This window comes from Aspergillus uvarum (genome assembly GCF_003184745.1).
Source record: "Aspergillus uvarum CBS 121591 unplaced genomic scaffold BO82scaffold_2, whole genome shotgun sequence".
In the NCBI taxonomy this organism is placed as follows: domain Eukaryota; kingdom Fungi; phylum Ascomycota; class Eurotiomycetes; order Eurotiales; family Aspergillaceae; genus Aspergillus; species Aspergillus uvarum.
Window position 1 is genome coordinate 151,332 of NW_020291299.1, and position 20,360 is coordinate 171,691.

The following is a 20,360-nucleotide window of genomic DNA, read 5'->3' on the forward strand; positions in this document are numbered from 1 at the left end:
AACTTCGTCTGATGCTCTCTGATACTACCAGCTGAATGGTGATACGACGTAGCCTTGGTTACAGTGGCAAAGCCGCGAAAGGCCAGGTTGAGCATCAGCACGCAATTGGTGAAAACCGTCACGGACTTCGCCTAATCGACATGCAGTGGAGATAATCCAGAGGTCTAGAACCGGCCTTGCCATCCTCGGCCGGTCTATAACACTCATGTTTTTTTCACTGAGTTGAGGGGGTTCCCCTCTCCGTTCCCCTCCCCGGTCCCCGTACTTCCCGAGGAAATTTTCCTTCGTCTGGTGCCCTAATCCCCTCCACACGCAATGGCCGAGAAGACGGAGGTGACACTCAACCTCACTGCAGCAGCCCCAGGCTCTGATAAGCCAGAGGAGGCCAGGGATGTACCGGATGCCACAGTACCCGCAACCGAAGGTCTTCAAGGGGGCTACCTCACGGGATGGCGACTGTCGGCTCTCTTGCTATGTCTGGGAGTGAGCACATTTTTGACTGGCCTGGTACGAACCCCTGCGAACAATGTCCTTCGAGTCAGTCACCCCAGAGCTTCGCTAATGTATGGCAATGGCAATCTCAGAATGAGAGTCTAGTCGCCACAGCCATCCCCAAGATCACCGTGCATTTCCACTCAGTGGACGATATCGGGTGGTATAGTACCGCTTAGTACGTGAGCCTGAAAGGTGATCCCCTGGCCTTGATGCTCAGCTTACAAGGATACTCAACTCCCTCTTCTATCAGTTTCCTATCTTCATCTTGTACGATCCTTCTTTTCGGCAGGTTGTACAACCAATATCCAGCCAAGCCAATCTTAGCCGGATCGATCGCTTTGTTCGAGATCGGCTGCCTCGTGAGCGGAACTGCGACTTCGTCCGCAGCTTTTATCATCGGCCGGCTTCTGTCTGGCTTCGGTTGCGCAGGGATGAACACGGGCTGCTTAACGTGAGTTGTCCAGCATACCAGGCCACGAGAACAATATATCCGATGAACCGTCCTCGCTGATTAAGGCTGCAGAGTTCTAGCTCATGCCGTCCCTCTTGAGCGCCGCCCCATCTTTTCCGCCATAATCGATGGCGGCTATAGTGTTGCTTCGTCCTGCGGGCCATTGCTCGGCGGAGCGATTACCACTCGACTGTCGTGGCGATGGTGCTTTCTCATCAACACTCCCCCGGGGGCCCTGTGCATTTTGGCCATCCTTATCGTCTATCAGGATCGGTACCTCCCTGCCGGTGCATCGGAGCGGTTGGTGGACCAGATTGCCCGCCTTGACTTGGGGGCCACCTTGCTTTTTGCATCGTCCGTCACCTGTCTGGTTTTGCTGCTGCAATGGGGGGGCAGCACCTTCCCATGGTCGAGCCCGAAAGTGATTGCCTTGTTCGTCTTGTTTGGCGTCTTTCTGGCCACTCTGATCGGCCATCAACTCTGGCGGGGGGAGGCTGCGATGGTCCCGCGCCGCGTGGGCCGGCAGAGGGAGATGGTCGGGGCAGCTGTATATGCCTTTTTTGTCGGAGGCACGGCCAATATTCTCGAGTACTACGTAAGTCACTCCCATCCTCTTACCTATCCCGCGTTCGGTTGGTGTTCAGTGGCTGAAGGGCGAGGGCTTTCCCCCCTCCCTATCCGTAGATTCCCCTGTGGTTTCAAGAGGTCTGGACCGTGAGCGCACTGCGATCCGGCATCTATACCATTCCCATGGTCGCCGGGTTCGTCGTGTTCAGTCTTGTCGCCGGGTTTGGCGTCTCGTCTACCGGATACTATCTGCCGTTCATGTACTTGGGCAGCTGTGCGCTCATTGCCGGATCCGCGCTACTGACAACCATCCACCCGGCTTCGCAGTTGGCCTCCTTGCTGGGCTTCGAGATCCTGATCGGTGTCGGCGGTGGCTCGGGGATCCAACAGGCGTACTTGGTGGCTCAGGCCATCTTGACCACGCAAGACGTGGCTATTGGACTGGCTGTCATCGTCATGGCACAGACCTTGGGCGGGACGGTTTTGCTGTCCATCGCCACCAGTGTGGTTCAGGAAGGATTGGTAACCGCCACCAGCCGCGGTGACTCGCCATCCATCAGTGGTGCCATCATTCCGGCATTTTACCTCGCCATCGCGACCAGTGTTGGCTCCTTGGCGTCTCTGGCGCTGCTGAGAATGCGGTCCATCAAAGGCGATGCGAGCGCAGCCAGGTAGCTTTAAGGCATGTATCTTAGTAGTCGGCCTTTTTTTTTTTTTTTTTTTTTTCTTTCTTTTTTTCTCTAGTAAGATATGTATCGCGGAAAAATGGCATTCGGGGATCATCAATAGATTACTCGAAGGCTTACTGTTCCCAACGATTCCGTACAAATTAGCAACTCGCTCTCCCGTGGCATGAGTCATCCATGTTAGGGCTAGTTAATTAGTTGGACAGACAACCAGATAGCCCGGAGTTTCCGTCACTTAAACCCCTCTCACCCCCCGCCCCTGGTGCTTGACCTCCCCATCCCCCTCGTGTCAAATTGAGATACTTCAGTGGCATCCCTTTTAGTTTAACCCACCCTAACCTTCTTACCATGGAACACTTCCGACATACCGCTCACATCGGAACCCATACCCTAAGCTACGCATTGCGAGGCATTCCCCGACAGCCAGGCGCTCCGCTAGTGATAGTACTTACTGGGATCACCAGTAGCGCCCTGGAATGGAGTGCGGTGTGTCGGCATCTCGAGCAAGAAGCGTCCCTGCTCTTGTACGAACGGTCCGGCTACGGACAGAGCGAGGCATCCGTCACCGCCGAGCCGGACTCCCTCACCATTGTGGACGAGCTGTCCCGCCTGCTAGCCGCGGCCGCCCTCCCACCCCCGTACCTGGTGGTCGGGCATTCGTGGGGCGGGATGCTCGCGCGCGAGTTCCTCGCCGCCCGCGGCCCCGAGGCGATCTGCGGGATGGTGCTCGTCGACGCGGTCCAGGAACGCATGCTCTTCGAGACGTGGCCCGATCCCAGCATCGCGGCGGTCACCGCGGGGCTGGATTACATGGAGGTCGTGGGCCTAACACACGATTACCGGCTGACGGACTCCGAGTGGGCGGAGCTGATGGCGGAGGAAGCCAGCCCACACCATGAGCGACAGGCCGTCCGCGAGCTGCCCTGTCTGCAGATCAGTCGCGCGGTCCTGGCCCAGAAGCAGCAACTACGTCCCCCCAGCCAAGACCTGCTGCACGGCAAGCCGCTCAGTGTGCTCCGGGGCAATTCTCAACGCGACCAGCAGCGCATGTACGACCGGGGGGTCGCCCAGGGATTGGGGACGGAGGCCCAGCGAGCGACCTTTCGCAACTATCTAGCAAGGTGGGACGACAGCGAGGAGGCCTTCCAGCGCGAACTCCTGAATTTATCGAGTACCGCGCGCTTCTCGACGACCACCCAGAGTGGCCATAATATTCAGATTACGGAGCCGGAACGAGTCGCGGATGAAATCCGCTGGGTCCTACGGAGGATTCCGTCCGGCGCCGTCTGAACATCGATATATAGTATATACTATATGTGTATGTATTCGACAGCCCGCACGGTCGCGTGGCAGATAGCCTGTCAATGGCTAGGTTATACTTAGATGTAGGGCCATAATAAATTCATCGATAGTATCATGTTTTCGTTGTTCAAATTCTTTATCGCGTGGCATGCCTGATACACGTCTAGGATCACTCTTGAAGTTGTCTTTGGAGTTGCCTCTGAAAAAAAAAAAAACAAGTATCTTGAGATAAAAGAAAGGGAAAAAAAAACATCGGGAGAGAAAAGAAAGCCAGCAAGCGAGAAAGAAAGAAAGCAATGGTCAAGTGGATCGGGTGCCCTTCTTCCACTTCGCATAAATTGTACTAAGTGGTTTCTCACCCACACTCATCCAGTGCTTTGGCAGCGCTCACCCATAAAGCAGCAACCTTCAAAAAGCTCATCTCCCAGTTGCCTCGTTCAAGAGGTGGCTCAAGTACGGCTGAGCGGACGGGAAGCCCTGTTTTCCACACCCTGTGGTCGTATGTGCTAGATACTGCCTAGAATTGGAATATGTAGGATGTTATAGTATTGAATAAGCGTGTTTGTCAACCCCGTATGCAGCCTTGTACGGGGCTATACATGAGGCCACTTTATATGAACATCGGCCCTACATGGGGTCTTATGGGAAATATAAGGCCTTTCAGAAGGTCTTTGAGACGACCCTTGAACGCCAAATAACATCGCATAAGATATCTAATAAAATTGCTGAAGAGCTTGCATAGACTAACAAGATTCTACCGTCTTCCTAACGCATATCACACAGTCCGTGAATAGGCCCATTGTAGCGTCGTTCTATCCTGGCCGGTATTGCTGTGCTCTGACTATCATTCCTTGCAATCTGCTGTAGCAGGCAAGGCGTAACTTCCCTTTCAACAAGGGACAGGACAACAAGGCGCAACTTCCCTTTCAATAGGTACTGCACGGCGGCTATTTCAACGGGCCTTCGATCCCCTCTCTGCGTCTCTTTGATAGCTAGCTTCAGATACAACATCAATTTGACACGTTACCTGAACTGTTTCCTAGTATCTTAAGACGCCGATCCCGAAGTCGGCCGCTACAGGGCCCTGGACGCGGCATCGGGATATTGACAATGGATCATCCTTGGTACAACTCTACAATAAAGCAGCCTACTGGTCTACCATTCCATGAGGTCATCTATGTCGACACTCTGATGGAAATGATGATGCTATATGGACATGAGTTCCAGCAGAGCTTTACCTACAAAAGCGCCCTTCTTTCTCCAATGCGCGCTCAACTGGGCCTTCTCAATTAACCACACTTCCCTGCAACCCCATGTCTGTCTTATCGCCAATCATTCCCCCCACGCGGGTGCCCCACGCAGCCTGGATTTTCATCATCCCTGAACTACTAGAATCCATACTCCTAAACCTGGACATGCACACCCTGCTGATCTCCACCCGAATTTGTCATCTCTGGAACAACCTCATCAGAACCTCTCCGAGGCTCCAAACAGCACTATTCCTCCTTCCCCAGTCGGCCGCGACAGCGCCAGACCAGCCAAGGACCAAGAACACGCTCCTCCTCGACATCATATGGCCGCAATTCATCGCCCGAAGGTTAACAACGCGTCCGCGCCCGGCATATATCGGTGCATGGTTTCCAGACATAAGCTCTACCGAAAAAGAAGAGGCATACCTCCGCCCGGAAGCCAGTTGGCGACGAATGTTCCTTCACCAGCCCCCAACCTCACGGGCAAGTTTCATCGAGGGCCCCGATATCAGGAAAGGCCCACTACACAGCTACATAAAATGTGGGTGCCATGAAGGTCCGATCCGCTTGCAGGATCTGGAATGCCTGATTGACTCCGGAGCCATTGTTCCGGAAAGTCCTTATCCGTTCGTGTTTGGGACCCGTGGACATGACTTCTGGTTGCAGGAACATGCATTTCCGGGCAATTCACGGAAGGGGATTGACAAGCAGTTGGGCATGTCTGAGTTTATCGTCTTATCCATCGAAGGGACTTTTGATGAGTGGGTTGAGAAAAATAATAACCCGCGACTACGACGAAGCAAGGTCCAACGTCTGTGGAGTAAGGCGACAAAACGAGAACAAAATAGGGTGGAGTGTGTTTCGCGACGATTCCGTTGGGAAAAGGAGTTCCGTTGGCATCGGGAACATGATATGTTGGACTTATTCGCGGAACGATTCGGACTGACGTACGTCTCTGAAGACGATTCATCGGATGATTCGTCTGATGAGGACTTAGATAACTCCGGGGATGAAAGTGTTCTCGTTTGAGCCTTGAGGCGACCAGAGCGGTGCTGAAAACTTGTCTCATCGCCGTCTTGTCTACTCCACCCAGACCTTGCGGCATTGACTGCACGATCATCGTTCTTGCCTTTCATATCTGCTCTCGCCATCGCATGCCTTTTCAGCCTGGCGGATATAGTATTATGTATCTGGCTTCATGCTTCCTGCTGATGCAGTCAGCTTGCTATGTTTGTTCATGCAATGGATAAACATGAAAAAGCACATCGGCCTTACAACGCTCAGATTGCCTTCCGTGCACTCAAGGGTTCAAGATAATGATCTTTGCGTAACATTCAGGGGCCATTTGAATCCCTCTCTACATTGATGCTTTTATGGTTGGATGATGCTCCTTTGCATGGTATTTTTTTCTTAGTGTGTTTATATGTGTGTGGTCCTATCTGGGAGTGTCAAGACATAGTTGTAGAGAGCATTGCAAAAGAGTCACTGCGGCAATGAACTAAGTGTCTTCGAAGGCTCCCCTCTGATTCTCCTCCTCTACGAGATGGCAACTTGCAGAGGTTGTCATCATGTCAACCTGGCCAAGAAAGGCTTGCAGGAAGGGCAGCGCTCGTGCTTGCAAGTAAGACGCCGGGATAGCCTGCGGCAGCACACCCGTTCGTTGTTCGACCACCCCAAGCACATATGACACTGCCACCATTTGCCTGCCATTCTAATGACTAGTGGCCACAGTAATGGCCCCAAGGTTGAGAAGTCCCAAGGAACCTTGTTCTTTTCCCATTCGACTTGTTGCTTTGCTTGCCGCCTTGCCTCTTGCTTTGCCTCTTTCTCTGCCTGTTCCTTGGCTTTCTGCTTCGCCAGCCTTTTGGCGCGCCTTCTTTGGTTGGTTCGACCCATGGTTGATTGGTTAATAGTATCTAGGTAAGGGTCGGAGTGGAGTGGGAGATGAAGTATTTGAGTGAGCGGGAGGTGGACTTGGAAGTAGATGTGGGTGTCGCAAGAGATGGGAGTGTTTAAGAGAGAGTGAGGAACTGTTGGGGAGAAAGAGAGAGAGCATATCGACAATGAGCCGTTTTATAGACATAGTGGCAACCAAGGAAGACCGCATTTATCGGAGAGACACCAAAAATCGGATAGTCTCACTGAAGAGAGCAAACGTGCTACTGTGCTATGGAATGAAGCGCACTTGGGAGGGTAGGTGTTGGTACTGCATCCCAAGGCTTTCGCCAATGGGGAATGGAGCTGAAATATCGAAATTCCAACCAAGGAACAAGTGAAACAGGCTGGGCCGAGAAAAGAGGAACAGATGCCAGTGGACAAATACATTTACAAACCTCTCTTTGACCGCCAGTCCTGATGTCTCGGACTCTAGCAGCTGTTACACTAAAGTTATTCCCAGAGCCGACATCTAGACATTCAGATGACGCTTGACTCTTAGGCGAAGGGTCCAGACTATGGCTGGATCTGAGCGGGAGCAGAATGGCGAGGATTCACCTGACTCTTGGGGTGATGGGAAAGTCAAGGCTCCCAGGAGCCGCTACAATGGTCAGCAAAAGTTGGGAGATAGGGGTATCTTCGTACAGAGTTTGCTCTGCGATGCTCTTTCATCACTGCTGCAAACGTGAACAGCGTATCCTGAGCCCAATAGACTACCGTTAGGTATTCACGGTCGCTAGCCGAGATCCGTTCTTCAACCCGATAGTAGTAGTATGGTAATGATGCGGGCCCAGGCTCATCGTCGTCCGGTGGCTGGGTTGGAGTAATCCCGGCGGCGCTGGGGCTCCCCCAAAGACAATCGCGCGCGTTGTAGGAGGCACCGTTCGTCCGCGCTTCGCTGTTGGAGCCAGCCGTGTCGCTCGTCATCTTTTTGGGCGCTTGGAAGGAGGCAACTCGATCAGAGCTAGGGCTCTATTAGCTTGTCTCGTTGCGAGGGTTCGATGGAATGAACGCAAGGCTCTCTCACCGTCTGGCTCCCCGCGGTCCCGTCGTTTAATATGGGGCGTTTTCCCGGGGAGAATGCATAAAACGTCCGTTTTTATTATTTTGCTCACGCTTAGAATAGGATCGATGCGGACGGCATGTCGAGGCTAGGAGCTCGTCAATTCCCGTGGATGGGGTTCGTCGTAAGATGTCGTGATGTCACTAATGTGTATGTATACGAGTAGATGGAAAAAGGGAGTGCATCAGGCCCAGACCTGAGCGGGGAAGACCATGAAGCTCTATAAAGGACACTCTCCAGACTCATACACTCCGGCCTTTGTCGAAGTGCCCCCGGGATCGATGAAAATAGTTCCAAGTGGTTCGCTGGGTACGGTAGGTACTGTACAAAGCACCGTTGACCGGGATGAACCGAACTAGCAGTGCACAGAAGAATCGGAAAACAAAGGCAAAAGCATTATAGAAGCAGAATATACTGTATACTGTACAGTACATATGCGAGGATCGACAATCCATTTTTCTGCTTGTCTGTCCGCCGATAGCCGGAGTGGAAAGAAGTTTGGTTCTGTCAGCCGTGTATTCGCCTTTAAGGATGTACTGGTGTGGTGTGGCCATGTATGTACAGTATGGTCCGATTCTGACAGGGGCAGCAGTACGGTATTATTAACTTATGGTTCAGACGTGGTGCGAGACACAGAGGCCCACGAAAGACCCAAAACAAGGAAATGATCACGTGATGGTCAGCACCGGTTGGCATCGCCCCCTCGTCCCTGCTTTTCGGTCACTTCATCCTGTGAGGATAGAAAGATGAAATTCAGCCGCCAATGTGCCACAGGACCAGTCTACTAGGCTGGGTGACGCCCCTGTCTAGCTTGCTTAGTTGGGAAAAGAATCAAATCGCTGGCACGGGTTGCCTTCACCCGGCCAATTAGTGCTGTAGAGTGGCCTGTGGCGTGCTTAGCGCTTTTATAGTGCTTATGTCGAGATAATAAATCACTAAGTGTCACAAGAAGCAAGGATTAAACAAGGTGACAGGAAATTTGGAATTGGGATCTCGCATACTTTAAAGATAGCAAGTCCTGTTTGCCTCCCCGGGCTACGCTTTACCTCTTAATTTGTCGCCTTGTCAACCCGAACCCCCCAGGCGTGCCCTAAGCCTGGACTCTCACGATCCCATCCCATCATGAACTATTGTCCCCAAAGACCACCAAACCGCAGCCCCAGCGCGCTCAAACTCACCGTCACGCCTCATTTCACCGCCGACGCAGCCGACCGACTATCCGTCCACCTCACCCTCCAAAACCCTCAGTGCGCGGCCCACCACCCGCTCTTCCTCTTCGAGACCTCCTACGGCAACGTCCCGGCCCACCCATACACCGAGCGCGACATCACCGCATCCGACGCAGCGGGCCAGCTATTTCTGTTCTTCCACGACCCGACCGACCCGACCAATACAGACCAGGAATGGCGCGTCGACCGCGACACAGTCGGCGACGTCCAGCTGCGATTCCGCGTGACCCCGCGGGCCGTAGACCTCACGACGCCGATCGGCCCGCGGGTCGACCTGCGCCGCGACCAGGGGGGGTTGATCGGCAACGGGCGCTGGTTCCTGCCCCGCCCGGCGGACGAGCGCGTCTACCGGCATGTTGTGGCGTGGGACCTCTCGCACGCGCCCCCGCGGACCCGCGCCGTGTGGTCATTCGGGGAGGGACCCGACCCGGTGGTGAGGGCTGGACCGCCGACGGTGCTCATCGATTCGGTGTATATGGTTGGACCGATCAAAAGTTATCCATGTAACGGGAACATCGTTGCTGCGGCTCCGCGCGCGCAAGTGTTCTGGTTCGGCCAGCTGCCGGAGAATCTGCAGCGGCTGCATTCGTACAGCATCCTGCTGTATCCCAAACTGGCGGCGTTCTTCCGGAACCCCGATGCGGTTTCGTATCACATCTTCATCCGACGAGTGCTTCGCGGGTTTGGCGGCCATGGCTGTCAGGAGAGTTATGTGCTGGAGTACGATGCGTCCAGCGAGGAGGAGACGGAGGAGGATCTGGTGGCGCTGTTCTCGCACGAGATGGTTCACAGCTTTGTCATGATGGGGCCGGAGGCGGATGGGTACGGGAATGGGTGGTTTATTGAAGGTAAGGGGCTCAAGGTGGATCATCAGATTAGGATCCTGTGCAGAATGCGTGCAGCACCGTACTCACGTGTGGGGTGATAGGGCTCGCACAGTTCTACTCCGCCTACCTGCCCTATCGATTCGGTCTCCGCGGGGCGGAGTATCTGCGCCACCGCATCAATGCATACCTAGGCGCCTACGGAACCAGCCCGCGCATCGGCATGGATGCGCGCGACTCGCAGACGGAATTCTACGACGACTGGTATGCAGAGCTGATCCCGTATATGCGGGGCTGCGCCTACCTGCTGCAGGTGGACAGCCGTCTGCGGAAGATGACGGGACGGTTCGGGCTGGACGCGGACAGCCCGCTGGATGAGGTTGTGATTGACATGGCTAGACGTTGGCGTAGCGGAGAGCGACTTCAGGCGAGCGACTGGCTGGACTATTTGCGACCATTTCTGGGTGCGGGGGTCGCACACGAGTTGCAGGATATGCTGCGCGGTAGGGTTCTCAACTTGGGCGGCACCATTGTGATCCACGAGGAATGGGGGCTCAGCCCTAGCGAGCAAGAGATATTGGAGTTTGGATTCAGTTTAGCGAGTGTCAATCAGCGTGTGATCTGCGGGGTTGTGCCGGGATCGAGGGCTGCCAACGCTGGCCTGGAGGACGGGTTGCCGCTGGTATCGACGTCTCGGGCGGGTCGTTGTTCCACGTCTCTGTCGGCCACGATGGATGTGGTGGTTGTGCAAGGCGGCGACAGGGTGCAGATCTTATACTGGCCACGGTCGTTCGACAAGGCGAGGGTCTGGCAATTGGAGTAATCGTGAGCTGACCTTGGGCCTAGGTAGTCGAGAATTATCGGTCATTATTCGCTTCTTCAATCCTGAGCTGGGCTCCGTAATTGCCATGGAGTGCAATGCTGAAGGGTTATGGATGGTAGAACATTACTGGATCTAGATGATTTTACATCAGGTATACATGACATTTATCCTGTGCAAGGGCAGGTCGGCAAGCTCGACTCGCGGGGTGGGTGGACGGTAGTGACGAGGTATAAACCAACCCCCCTGCAGTTCAAAGCTACAAGGGTCCTGTCTTCACTAATGAAGTACTTAGCAAATATCCGCTTCGCTGGGCATGGACTTTTCTTGTAACGAAACCTGATAAAACCAGTATCCGTCATGGGGTCCTTACTCAGCTTCAGCTAACCAATCTCGAACATTTCTCCCTACTCGCGTATGCTGGATGGCATCATTCTAGCAGCAGCAAGCATCACTAGGGTCAGAGCAATCCGCGGAGTGGAACGACTCGCTCTCATCATCCTCGTCTTCATCCTGCAGCCATTTGTCTCGGAATATGCTTTCAGGCGGTAAGCCTTCACAGTTGCGCATCACCCAGCCGAAGACCTCGCAAGATGCCGCGATGGACGCATCCTGGTCTATGAGCGGCCGAACAGGGATTTTGATCTTGTTACCGGGTTCCAGCGGCTCGGGATCTTGTACGGGCAAACATCGCGCGTCCACACCTCCGTCATCTGAACCACGGTCGGGTTCGAGACCGGCATCATCCGTCCATAGGCCATCCTGTCGAAGCCAGGACCAACAGCGGTACACGAGCCGGTGGCGGGGGCAGTGACGATGAACTCGGACCCTGATGGCCGAGGTCTCGAAGGTGGTCGTCCCCACAGGCTCCCAGGGGCTGAAGGGGGGACTCTCGTAGTGCAGGTCATCCTCAACCGCGGGGGGGAGGTAGAGCAGGCGCCAGGCATCGGGGCGCGTGATTTGGCCTTCTGAGCCGGAAGGCTCTGCGTATGGGCCCGTGCCGGACAGGTCCAAAAATGACTGTGGACAGCCAGTCCACGCCGAACCGCTGGGATCGAGAGGGGGTGTGCCACTGCGAACAAGTTCCAGTACAAACGAGGCTAATCCACCGAAGACCGTTCCCAGCCAGAGCGCACATAGTCGCAAGGACCTCGATATACCCCGGCGAGGATGTGAAATCAAGCGCCGCGGGCAGCTCATGCAGGACAGGATGTAGCCAAGGGCTGACCTTGTTGCAGGGTACACTGGGCTCCCAGAAGACCCCACATATGCTGGAGATCACCACATGGAAGTCGCAGCTCAAGGCCATGTAATATGAGATGTCTTTGTATAACTCGTCCGCGTTCGGTGTCTGAGCGTCTGGTACTCTTATGTGACTTTGTGCGTGGATGTCGGGCAATGTAGCCGCCATGCCATAGCAGTTGTGCGTGGGCAAGGTTACGCGAAAAGCTGGCCGGAGACGCCATGGTGTCGGCAAAAGTCGACGGGATACCCTAAAGCCTGCCTGGCAGATGGCGGAACAACTGAGGACCCCGTTCCTAGGGGCTTCCCGACCTTGATCTTCGGGAACGCGAGGCGGATCACCATCCACAGTCGTCGACCATGGAGATAGAAACCGACTACAGCCACTGTGCATGATAGTGGAACGCCATACAGGGCTCGGGGAGAGGATTGCAGCCCACGATCTCGCAGCGTTCTCATCAACGTTGCCAACATCTATCGCATTGCAAGTATCGTCCAAGGAGGTTACCTCGGCTCCAGAGTCGGTGTACGCCAGCGTAGACCCTCCCTGCATCCTCTCGACCAGTTCGGCGGAGAAGATGTACAGCCAAGCGAGGACAAGCACGGTAATCATGTTGCACTGGACGCCTGGTTTGTCGATGTCACGCTCAGCCACAGAGAAGTCATCATTCCCAAAACGGAGAGGCGTGGGGCGTTGTACGCCGATTGGGACGGCAGCGGCCCGCGTCTTTTGCTTTCCACCCACTCCACAGTCACCGCCGTCTGCTACTTTCCAGGTGGTTTGTGCTCGCAGATACAATCTTCCATTGGACGAGAACGTTGCCAGCGCTGCCTGCCGATCGTGGACATGGTTGTGAGGAATCGACGGCACACGTTTTAACAACTCTCTAACCCGGAGAGCTCGTGGGGCTATATCACCCTCTAGGTTTTCGACGGCCGTTTCAGCTAAAGTATGCCAGTACAGCCGGGCCTCGTGTAGAGACTCATCCAGGGCGCCGGGAGTTGTCTCTAGACACTGTCTGCTTTGCGCTGGTGGCGGTATTAGTGCTATGGCACTAGGGCCCGGGATGCAATGGATTACTAGGTACCTTGTAGATATCACTTGATTGCCGTGTTTCGTGTCCTTCTCGCATGGCGAATTCGCTCTAGAAGTCGCTCCTTCACGCATGCTTGTATGATATCAAGGATTCCAAAAAAAGGAAGCGTTTTGGGGGAACCTGGGAGGCGTTGGGAATACGAAGAAGAGTAGTATGACGTGTCATGCAAGGGAAGGGCACCAAGAGAGCTGTAGCTGAGGTGGATGAGATGCCTGGCCCGAGCAGATCCAGGGGATGTAGGGACTGTACCGTACTGTAGCGTGTGGTACATCAAATACCTTGGCTGTGTGGTATTCGTCCCCAACACGCAGTGTAACAGCGTCGCAGGCCGACGGAAAGGACAACGCTTAGTATAGAAGGTACCACATTGTGGTGTCCAAGTAGGACCAGACCTCTCGGCTCAGCACCTATGTAGGTGTCTGATTGGCGATGACAAGTGTCTCCTTCCTTCGTCAGTGGCCGAGTTAGACGGATGCATACCAGGTACTTATTTGGGAGGAGCTTTACACATGTATCCATGCTTTCTCTGATATTTTCGACAGTGATATTCTATATATTCCGAGTACAGTTCATACTAGCATTGGCAACCCTATATGGTGAAGGTAATTATTGCCCTCGGAATTTGACCTCGACAGGTCCAGTATCAAACTGGATGATCATAGGCACTTTAAAACCCCCACTGCTCACACCAATGCCTCATCAGCTCCGGGGTGACAGGCTGCACGCCGCGCATCGTAGGACTCAACGCCTCCGTGCGGGCCGTCTCGAAGCCGTTCGCCCGGGCGGAGGTCTCCCGCGCCGCCTCGCGGTAGGTACTCAGCAGCTTGACGCCGGGATTGGCCTCCGCCTCGTCAGCCGCCATCGACCCCAGACTCGTCTCCAACGCATCCACCCACTCCTCGAACGGAACCACCTTCTGGATGCGGTCACCGTAGAACTGGCACAGCCCCGGCACCAGCCCGGCCCAATCGACCGCGTGCGGATTGATAGCGTGGAAGTAACGCGCGCCCTGCTCTTCCCCAGTTTCCCTAGCTCCATCCACATCAGCAACAGACTGAGACCCCTCCTTCTCCTCCTCCCCCACCCCCGAAACCTCCAAAATCACCGCCGCTACATCCTCCACACACATCCACCCGCCCGCCGCAACCAGCCCACCCAGTGTCTCCGGCAAGAGCCCCAGGTACAACGAACTCCGAATTAAGCTGGGCACCCACTCGCGCACATTCCACATCCCTTTTTCCCCGCGGGGCCCACCGACCTGTCCGACGCGGATGATCTTGCACGGCACGCCGGAGATCTGACGCGCTGTCTCCAGAATCCGACTGGCGACGAGCTTGGATTGGCCGTAGCCTCCGACTGCGTAGTCCCATTCCTCGAAGCCCTGTTCCGGGATAGCTGTAGGGGAGGGCCAGTTGGCGAGGGTGCTCACGCTGGAGACGAAGCTGATTGGGATGTGGTTTGGAGATGCAAGGCTGAAGTCGATCAGGTGGCGCACGCCGCGGATGCTGGGTTCGAAGGAGGAGAGCGCGAGGTTGAAGTTGACAGGCCAGGCGTTGTGGATGATCTGGTCGACATTTTGGGTGAGGCCGGTGTAGAGGGCGGAGGGGAGGGCGAGGGTTGGGTGCGTGAGGTCGGCGGTGTGGAATTCCACGCGCGAGAAGTCAGTGGGGAGGGAGAGAGTGCTGTGGGTGGTGTGTTGGCGGGTCGCGGCGTTGGGGTCGCGGTTGAGGCAGATGATCTTGCGGATGCTGGGGTTGTGGAGGGCGGTGGAGAGGAGGTAGGGACCTAGGGTTCCGGTTGTGCCGGTTATGAGGAGGGTCTGTGGGGGGGTGGAGGAGAGGGGTTTGCTGGGGTGGAGAGCGGGGAGGGTCGCGGTGTATTTTTCTAGGAGGGTGGTGTAGAGAGTTTCGTCTGTGGGGGAGGGCTGGAGAGTGGATGAGGGCGTGGTGGTGGTAAGGGAGTAGGCGTAGGTGGCGAGCTGGGTGATCGTCGGGTGGGTGTAGATGGTTTGAGCGTCGATGATGGCGCCGTCGGGGAGATTGCTCGCCTTCTCCAGGCTTGCGCGGAGTGACCGGGCCAGTTGGATGGCTTGCAGGGAGTCTGCGCCAGCGGAGAAGAAGTCCTGGTCGGCGCAGAGAGTGGGCAACTTGAGCACGCTATGCACCAGCTTGCGCAGCGAGTCCTCGAACTTCTCGCTGGACCTCAGGTCGAGATCCATCGCCACCACAGATGCGTCGCTGCTCGCCGCGAAGATGCGCTCGATGTCTTCGGCGTATACCTTCACGACCATCGCACGCTGGATGGTGCCCTTGCCGGCCCGCGGGAACGGCCGTTCCGCATCCGAGAGGAAGATGTAGTCCCGCGAGATGCGGCCATGGGCGACCGTCTCGATATTGACTTTCTCCACAATGGGCCACACGTCATCAAGGAGTTGCTGTTTTTCCTGTTCGCTCGTCGGATGCTGCGCCGGCTCGATGATTAGCGCAGCGTGGAAGTAGGTGCTGCCGACGACCTGCGCGCCCCGCACGCCTGGGTGGCCCATTACGGCGCCTTCGATGGTCGTGGGGTTGAGTTTCTCGCCGTTAGAGAAGATGATGATGTCGTCCGCTCGGCCGACGTAGGTCCAGTGGTTTGGTAGGGTGGGATGAGGGCGATACAGGTCTTTCGTACTGAACTCCTGCAGCTCCGGGAAAGCGTAGAAGCAGCCCTGCAGACCGGGGTGGTTTTTGTCCTGGCGCACGATCACTTGCTCGTATGTGTCCTCACCGAATGGGCGCCATTCGATGCCCATCAGCTTGGTGGGGACGATGAACCAGGGCCACAGGGTGGCGTCGGGTTGGTTGTAGTAAGGCATGTAGATATACCTGAGAAATTCCAATGAGCCATAGTCTGCAGCGCCATCAGGATTTCACTTACTCGGTTGAGCCAATAGCGTTGACCAATTTTACACCATGACTTAACAGATGGTTCGCCGGATCTGGAGCGACGGGACCTGAATGCCGAGCATCCGGTTAGCAACTGTCTTTAAAGGCGGAAGGCTGCACTCACCCCCTGCAAATCCCACCGCATGGAGTTTCTTCAGCTCCTCGATCGCGATCTCCGACCGCGACATCTGCTCCAGGACTGCCGGCGGCATCAGCGTAAACCCCGCATCTGTGTTCTGCAGCCAATCCACCACATTATCGCCGGTGATGGGCACGGACGGATCTCGAAACGCAATCGGCGCATCGTAGTAGAATGCCATTAGAATCGTCGGCGCAATGCCGGCAGTGTGGAACAAAGGAAAGATATTAAGGTAACGCTTATTGGGAAACTTGGCCCAGGTCGCCAGCCAAGGCAAATTGCCCTCGTACTCCGGCACATAACGGTGGAGGTCGTTCAGGGCGAGCGTGCCTTGATGGATGACGACAGGCTTCGGCAGCCCGGTGCTGCCGCTCGTGTGCAGCACCACGAAAGGATCCCATTCGGCCTCCTCAAAGGTCTTGGTGTAGGGGAACGGCGCGACTTCCGTGCTCACCCATTCGTCCCACGGCGCGACGGCCACACGGTTCATTCCGGGCCGTCTCTCGACCCACGGTTGCACCATCGAGGCGTATTGTGCTTCGTGGAAGAGGAGATCGCAATCGGTTTTCTCGAAGAGATTCAACTGTGCTTCGACCGAGTTACGCGGCGAGATGAAGAGCGCCTGGTAGCCGGCTTTGACGGCGCCGGTTGCGAAGATCGGATACCGCGGGTCCTCCAGACCGATGTAGGCGACGGTGGGAAACGTCCCAGGGGTCGGTGTGCCACCCTCCTTGATAAGCATGTGCGCTACGTAGTTGACGGCGTTGGCGACCTGTGCCCAGCTGACGCGCTTCCATCCCGCCTGGGGATTGCCGTTGCTGCGGGGAACGGACAGACACTCTGCATCAGGAGTTACGCTGGCCGTCGCGTCGATAACGTGCGGGATGAGACGTTTGCCGCACTCGCCTCCTAGGAGTGGCGTGGCGGCGGAGTCCGTGTAGGTGCCAAAGACGTTCATTGTGAATGAAACCCTCGTGTATGCTGGGTTTCTCGATTATTTTTCGTTTCATCGGGGAGGGAGGGCCGAATGTAAATAGTCGTATAGTCCCGGCGACTCCGTGTTTGGTGGGGCAGAAGCGTTGCAAGCGTTATCGATGATAAGCTGCCACCTCAGGTGGCTTAGGGTTCAGCTGCGCCATCACAGTTCGGCTGCTGCTGGCGGTTGCCGAGATTTGCCTGTTGGAGGAAGGCGGGCTTTGTTGCTCCAATCGACTATTGATGTGGCGTTGCGCCGTTTTGAGAAGCTGAGCAATAGCGCGGGATTAGGTTACGAGTTCACACCAGTTCACAGGATTGCGGGAAAGATTAGCCGAGACACAAATCATCGGGCTGTTCAGATTTATCTTTGTTCTTGCCAAGCAACTCCGTAAAGCGTGACAAAACCACATTTCTGCTGCCTGTCGAGAAAATTGGGTATGTACAGTACATAGTATCCCGCGCCTGGGATTCCTCTTCCAACACTGTCGGGGGAGGGTCTTGACAAAAGGTACTTTTTTAACGCTCGGTCCTTTAACGCTAGGTCAGGAAAACACGACCTCCGCGTAGTCAAGAAATGTTCAATACCGCAGCCATACGGTTCGTCACGCTGACCCAATCCAGTGGGATGGAACAATGGGGGATCTGGAAGGTCGAGAACAAAATACCGAGGCCCGGGCCGCCGTTGAGATTTTCGTCGACTCCCCAGATGTCAGGAAGTGGGCCCCGGCGACAAATTCCGCAAGTCAAATCAGGCGTAAAGATAGTCACAGGGTGCTAGACCCCTCAATCCTTTTCAATCTCGCTACTGATCCCCAGTGGTCGTGCATCCGATCGAGTGCGGACAACATGTGCGCGGACCTCTCTCGATCCTCTTCATTAGCGCAGGAACTCACAGATCGCATTTGCTCTAAGATCCGGTCGGTTTCGGTTTCGATCCGCTCTTCCACCCCTTCTTCCAAACAGCTTTTCAACTCGCTCTCCGTCATTGACTGTCCGGGCTGGTGCGAAGTCAGTCGGAGCGACGCCACCAGGTCGGCCCGAACTCGGACCCTCAGTTGGGCGCGAATTAGATGTTCCAGCCGGGCGGCCATCAGCGGCGCGCTGAATGGGCCTTCCTGGTGGGGCCAGGCATAATGAGCCTGAAGAGCCTCCCACCGGACGGAGAGGTCCTGGCAGCCGTCGCCCACAAAGAATATCGTCGGCAGCACGCCCATATCGACCAGCAGAGTAGGCCGCTGTGGAAAGCGGGCGAGAAAACGTTGAATCCGATTGAGCAGATCGCGATACTGCGGTGTGAACCGCTGCAAAGCCGTCGGGTTCTCGTGGAGGGGGCCCGTCTGCAAGCCGAGACCGACGGCCATCAGCCAGATTTCGAGCACCTCAGCCCCACGCTCATCCTTCGGGCTGAGCTTACTGGCGTCTTGCTCCGCGCGGAAGATGCGCCAAAAATGCCTGGCGCGGTGGTATTGCGTGGTCAGGCTTGCTTGCTCCGCCAAGACTGGCGCGGCGGCAGCAGATTGGAGCTCTGCTGGCGACATCCGCCAGCACTGCCGGAGGAATTTGAAAAAGCGGTTGTAGAGGGGCTCCAGCATGTGGCGGGCGGAAGCAACGGTGTATGGACCTTGGGGATGCGAGGCCCATGACAGCCATGTAGGGTCTACAGCCGGTTGGACTGCCGCTTTTGCTGCTCGAGTTGCGTCCTCTGCGCTCCTGCTGCCGTGACCGCCGTTACTGCCTTCACCAATCAGCAAGCGATCACTGCCAATCTGGGTATCGAGATGTCGGAAGGCATGCAGCCAAAAGCGAAGAAACGGCTGACCGTCACTGCTGGTTGAGTGCCTAGCTTCATCCAGAATCCGCAGGCCAGCACGAATATGCTGCACGGCGGTCCCAAACTCCTGCCTTACCACGTCCATGATGGTGAACAACAGACAGCAGAGCAATGTTGCCTCCCGCATCTGTGGGTCGTGTGGATTCCGTCGACGCAGGCAGGCAAAGGACCTCGTCGACTGTGCGACCGCCATACACTCCCAGACCGTGGACCCGCCCATAAACCCAGGCTCGATGTGTTGGTGCACGGCGCCTAAGGCGACGACAGCATGCCAGACCGCGGGTTCGCGGCGCACCATCTGCAGGACAAATTGCTCCCATATCAGCGAGTCGAAGTAGCTGAGCACATCAGGAATCGTGCGGGCTTGCACAAAGCCAAAGCAGCGGCGCTCATCGGAGGTACTAGCCCACGGGACGGTGACTGCGACCGGAGGTGACAGTGCCAAGCGCTCCGAATAGCGCGTTTGTTTGTTGGGGAGAGGCAGCCGATGGGTATCATAGCCGTCGCATTGCCGTCCAGTCGAGGTGCAATTTTGGCACTTGCCTGGGGTCTCGTCACACTTGACATGTCGGGCTCTGTCATTAAGTGTCAGCCTAGTCGTTGTTTGGTCGACTATCGAGCGCGGGTGAAGTGCGTACCGGCACGTGCGGCAACCCGTTTTCGACCGCTTGAGTCGTGCGCGACGGTTTCTTCTCCGGTTCATTACAAAGTCTTAGAGAGAATATGGATAGAGGAGGCTGGGGAAGAGACATTGCGTAAGATTTTGAAGAGCGGAGGAAAGAAGCCATTGCTAAATCAGGCAAAGCAGCAGTCACTGGAAGGGACTAGACAGGGATCTTTGATGATCTGCAGCCTTTGGTTGCCGAGGCATAACTCTGTGCAGTAGCAAAGCTCACCAACTCCGATCTGGAGGTTTTGACGGAGGCCCTAGAAATTGAAGGAAATATGAGTGGTGACTGGCGGTCTAGGTATACGAGAAGGTTGAATGGGGATGGAGAATGACTGCGTGTTTGTGTAGTTTTCCAGTGGGTGTTATCAGTCGCTCACGTGACGCGCCGACGGACTCTGATCTAACTCGGGAATCCCGAACTTGCTTTTCTGTTCCTTTGGTTTGTTTTCGTTCGCCTAACTGCCAAGGCAAAAATAGCTAAGCCTATGACTAGGGAGCTCTCAATTCTCCTGCTTTGCCCTCCCCGTTGAGCTCCGTCTTTGGGCTTCCCAACTCGCCTTGTCGCTGAGACGCTGTAGACAATACATTTGGCTGTCTGGTCCGAGCAAGGCGCTATAGTGGAGATAGGGGCTCTCTTGGTAAGGTCAACCAAAATAGAGACATCGCCTCTAATAGAGATTGATATACACCAATGCTTCTTCCTTATGATATTTTCTACCACTCCAAATTACTTTCTCTAGATGGGTGCTAATAATTCATGATGATCATTTAATCGTGATCCTGCTATGTGGTTCACAATGTCTCTTTTTATCAAGGCTGCTGGTAGGGTATGTTTAAGTTTTGCATCGGTTGAGCAT

At 55.5% G+C, this 20,360-nt stretch overlaps 8 protein-coding genes across 8 annotated transcripts; 4 read left to right on the forward strand and 4 right to left on the reverse strand.

The window, feature by feature from the left end:
* Window positions 1-8: 8 nt before the first annotated feature.
* On the forward strand, window positions 9-2,251 carry BO82DRAFT_299685 (MDR family MFS transporter). Its single transcript, XM_025632031.1, has 5 exons — window positions 9-507; window positions 585-670; window positions 746-946; window positions 1,019-1,541; window positions 1,631-2,251. The coding sequence occupies exons 1-5, from the start codon at window positions 316-318 to the stop codon at window positions 2,186-2,188; spliced, it is 1,560 nt and encodes a 519-aa protein (XP_025496897.1). The 5' UTR covers window positions 9-315; the 3' UTR covers window positions 2,189-2,251.
* A 20-nt stretch (window positions 2,252-2,271) lies between these two features.
* BO82DRAFT_349873 (alpha/beta fold hydrolase) lies at window positions 2,272-3,635 on the forward strand. Its single transcript, XM_025633992.1, has one exon. It carries the CDS (start codon window positions 2,548-2,550, stop codon window positions 3,487-3,489), a length of 942 nt encoding a protein of 313 aa, XP_025496898.1. The 5' UTR covers window positions 2,272-2,547; the 3' UTR covers window positions 3,490-3,635.
* On the reverse strand, window positions 3,535-3,956 carry BO82DRAFT_50942 (uncharacterized protein). The gene has a single exon (XM_025641283.1). The coding sequence runs from the start codon at window positions 3,834-3,836 to the stop codon at window positions 3,579-3,581; it is 258 nt and encodes an 85-aa protein (XP_025496899.1). The 5' UTR covers window positions 3,837-3,956; the 3' UTR covers window positions 3,535-3,578.
* Window positions 3,957-4,814: 858 nt separating this feature from the next.
* Window positions 4,815-5,780, forward strand: BO82DRAFT_272427 (uncharacterized protein; the record flags this gene model as incomplete). The annotated part of the gene is made up of 1 exon (XM_025631021.1): window positions 4,815-5,780. One exon carries the CDS (start codon window positions 4,815-4,817, stop codon window positions 5,778-5,780), a length of 966 nt encoding a protein of 321 aa, XP_025496900.1.
* Window positions 5,781-8,805: 3,025 nt separating this feature from the next.
* On the forward strand, window positions 8,806-10,933 carry BO82DRAFT_349875 (peptidase M61 domain-containing protein). The gene is made up of 2 exons (XM_025633993.1): window positions 8,806-9,826; window positions 9,907-10,933. Exons 1-2 carry the CDS (start codon window positions 8,872-8,874, stop codon window positions 10,623-10,625), a joined length of 1,674 nt encoding a protein of 557 aa, XP_025496901.1. The 5' UTR covers window positions 8,806-8,871; the 3' UTR covers window positions 10,626-10,933.
* BO82DRAFT_412442 (uncharacterized protein) lies at window positions 10,776-12,997 on the reverse strand (the record flags this gene model as incomplete). The annotated part of the gene is made up of 4 exons (XM_025639835.1): window positions 10,776-11,694; window positions 11,759-12,071; window positions 12,207-12,893; window positions 12,946-12,997. 4 exons carry the CDS (start codon window positions 12,995-12,997, stop codon window positions 11,058-11,060), a joined length of 1,689 nt encoding a protein of 562 aa, XP_025496902.1. The 3' UTR covers window positions 10,776-11,057.
* A 452-nt stretch (window positions 12,998-13,449) lies between these two features.
* Window positions 13,450-17,027, reverse strand: BO82DRAFT_388347 (acetyl-CoA synthetase-like protein). Its single transcript, XM_025638376.1, has 3 exons — window positions 16,010-17,027; window positions 15,878-15,953; window positions 13,450-15,825 (listed from the first exon to the last, which is right to left on the reverse strand). Exons 1-3 carry the CDS (start codon window positions 16,980-16,982, stop codon window positions 13,629-13,631), a joined length of 3,246 nt encoding a protein of 1,081 aa, XP_025496903.1. The 5' UTR covers window positions 16,983-17,027; the 3' UTR covers window positions 13,450-13,628.
* Window positions 17,028-18,021: 994 nt separating this feature from the next.
* On the reverse strand, window positions 18,022-19,524 carry BO82DRAFT_244380 (Zn(II)2Cys6 transcription factor; the record flags this gene model as incomplete). Its single annotated transcript, XM_025630814.1, has 3 exons — window positions 18,022-18,623; window positions 18,726-19,408; window positions 19,472-19,524. Coding segments are annotated over 3 exons (1,338 nt in total), but the record flags the coding sequence as incomplete, so codon positions are not given.
* Window positions 19,525-20,360: the final 836 nt, after the last annotated feature.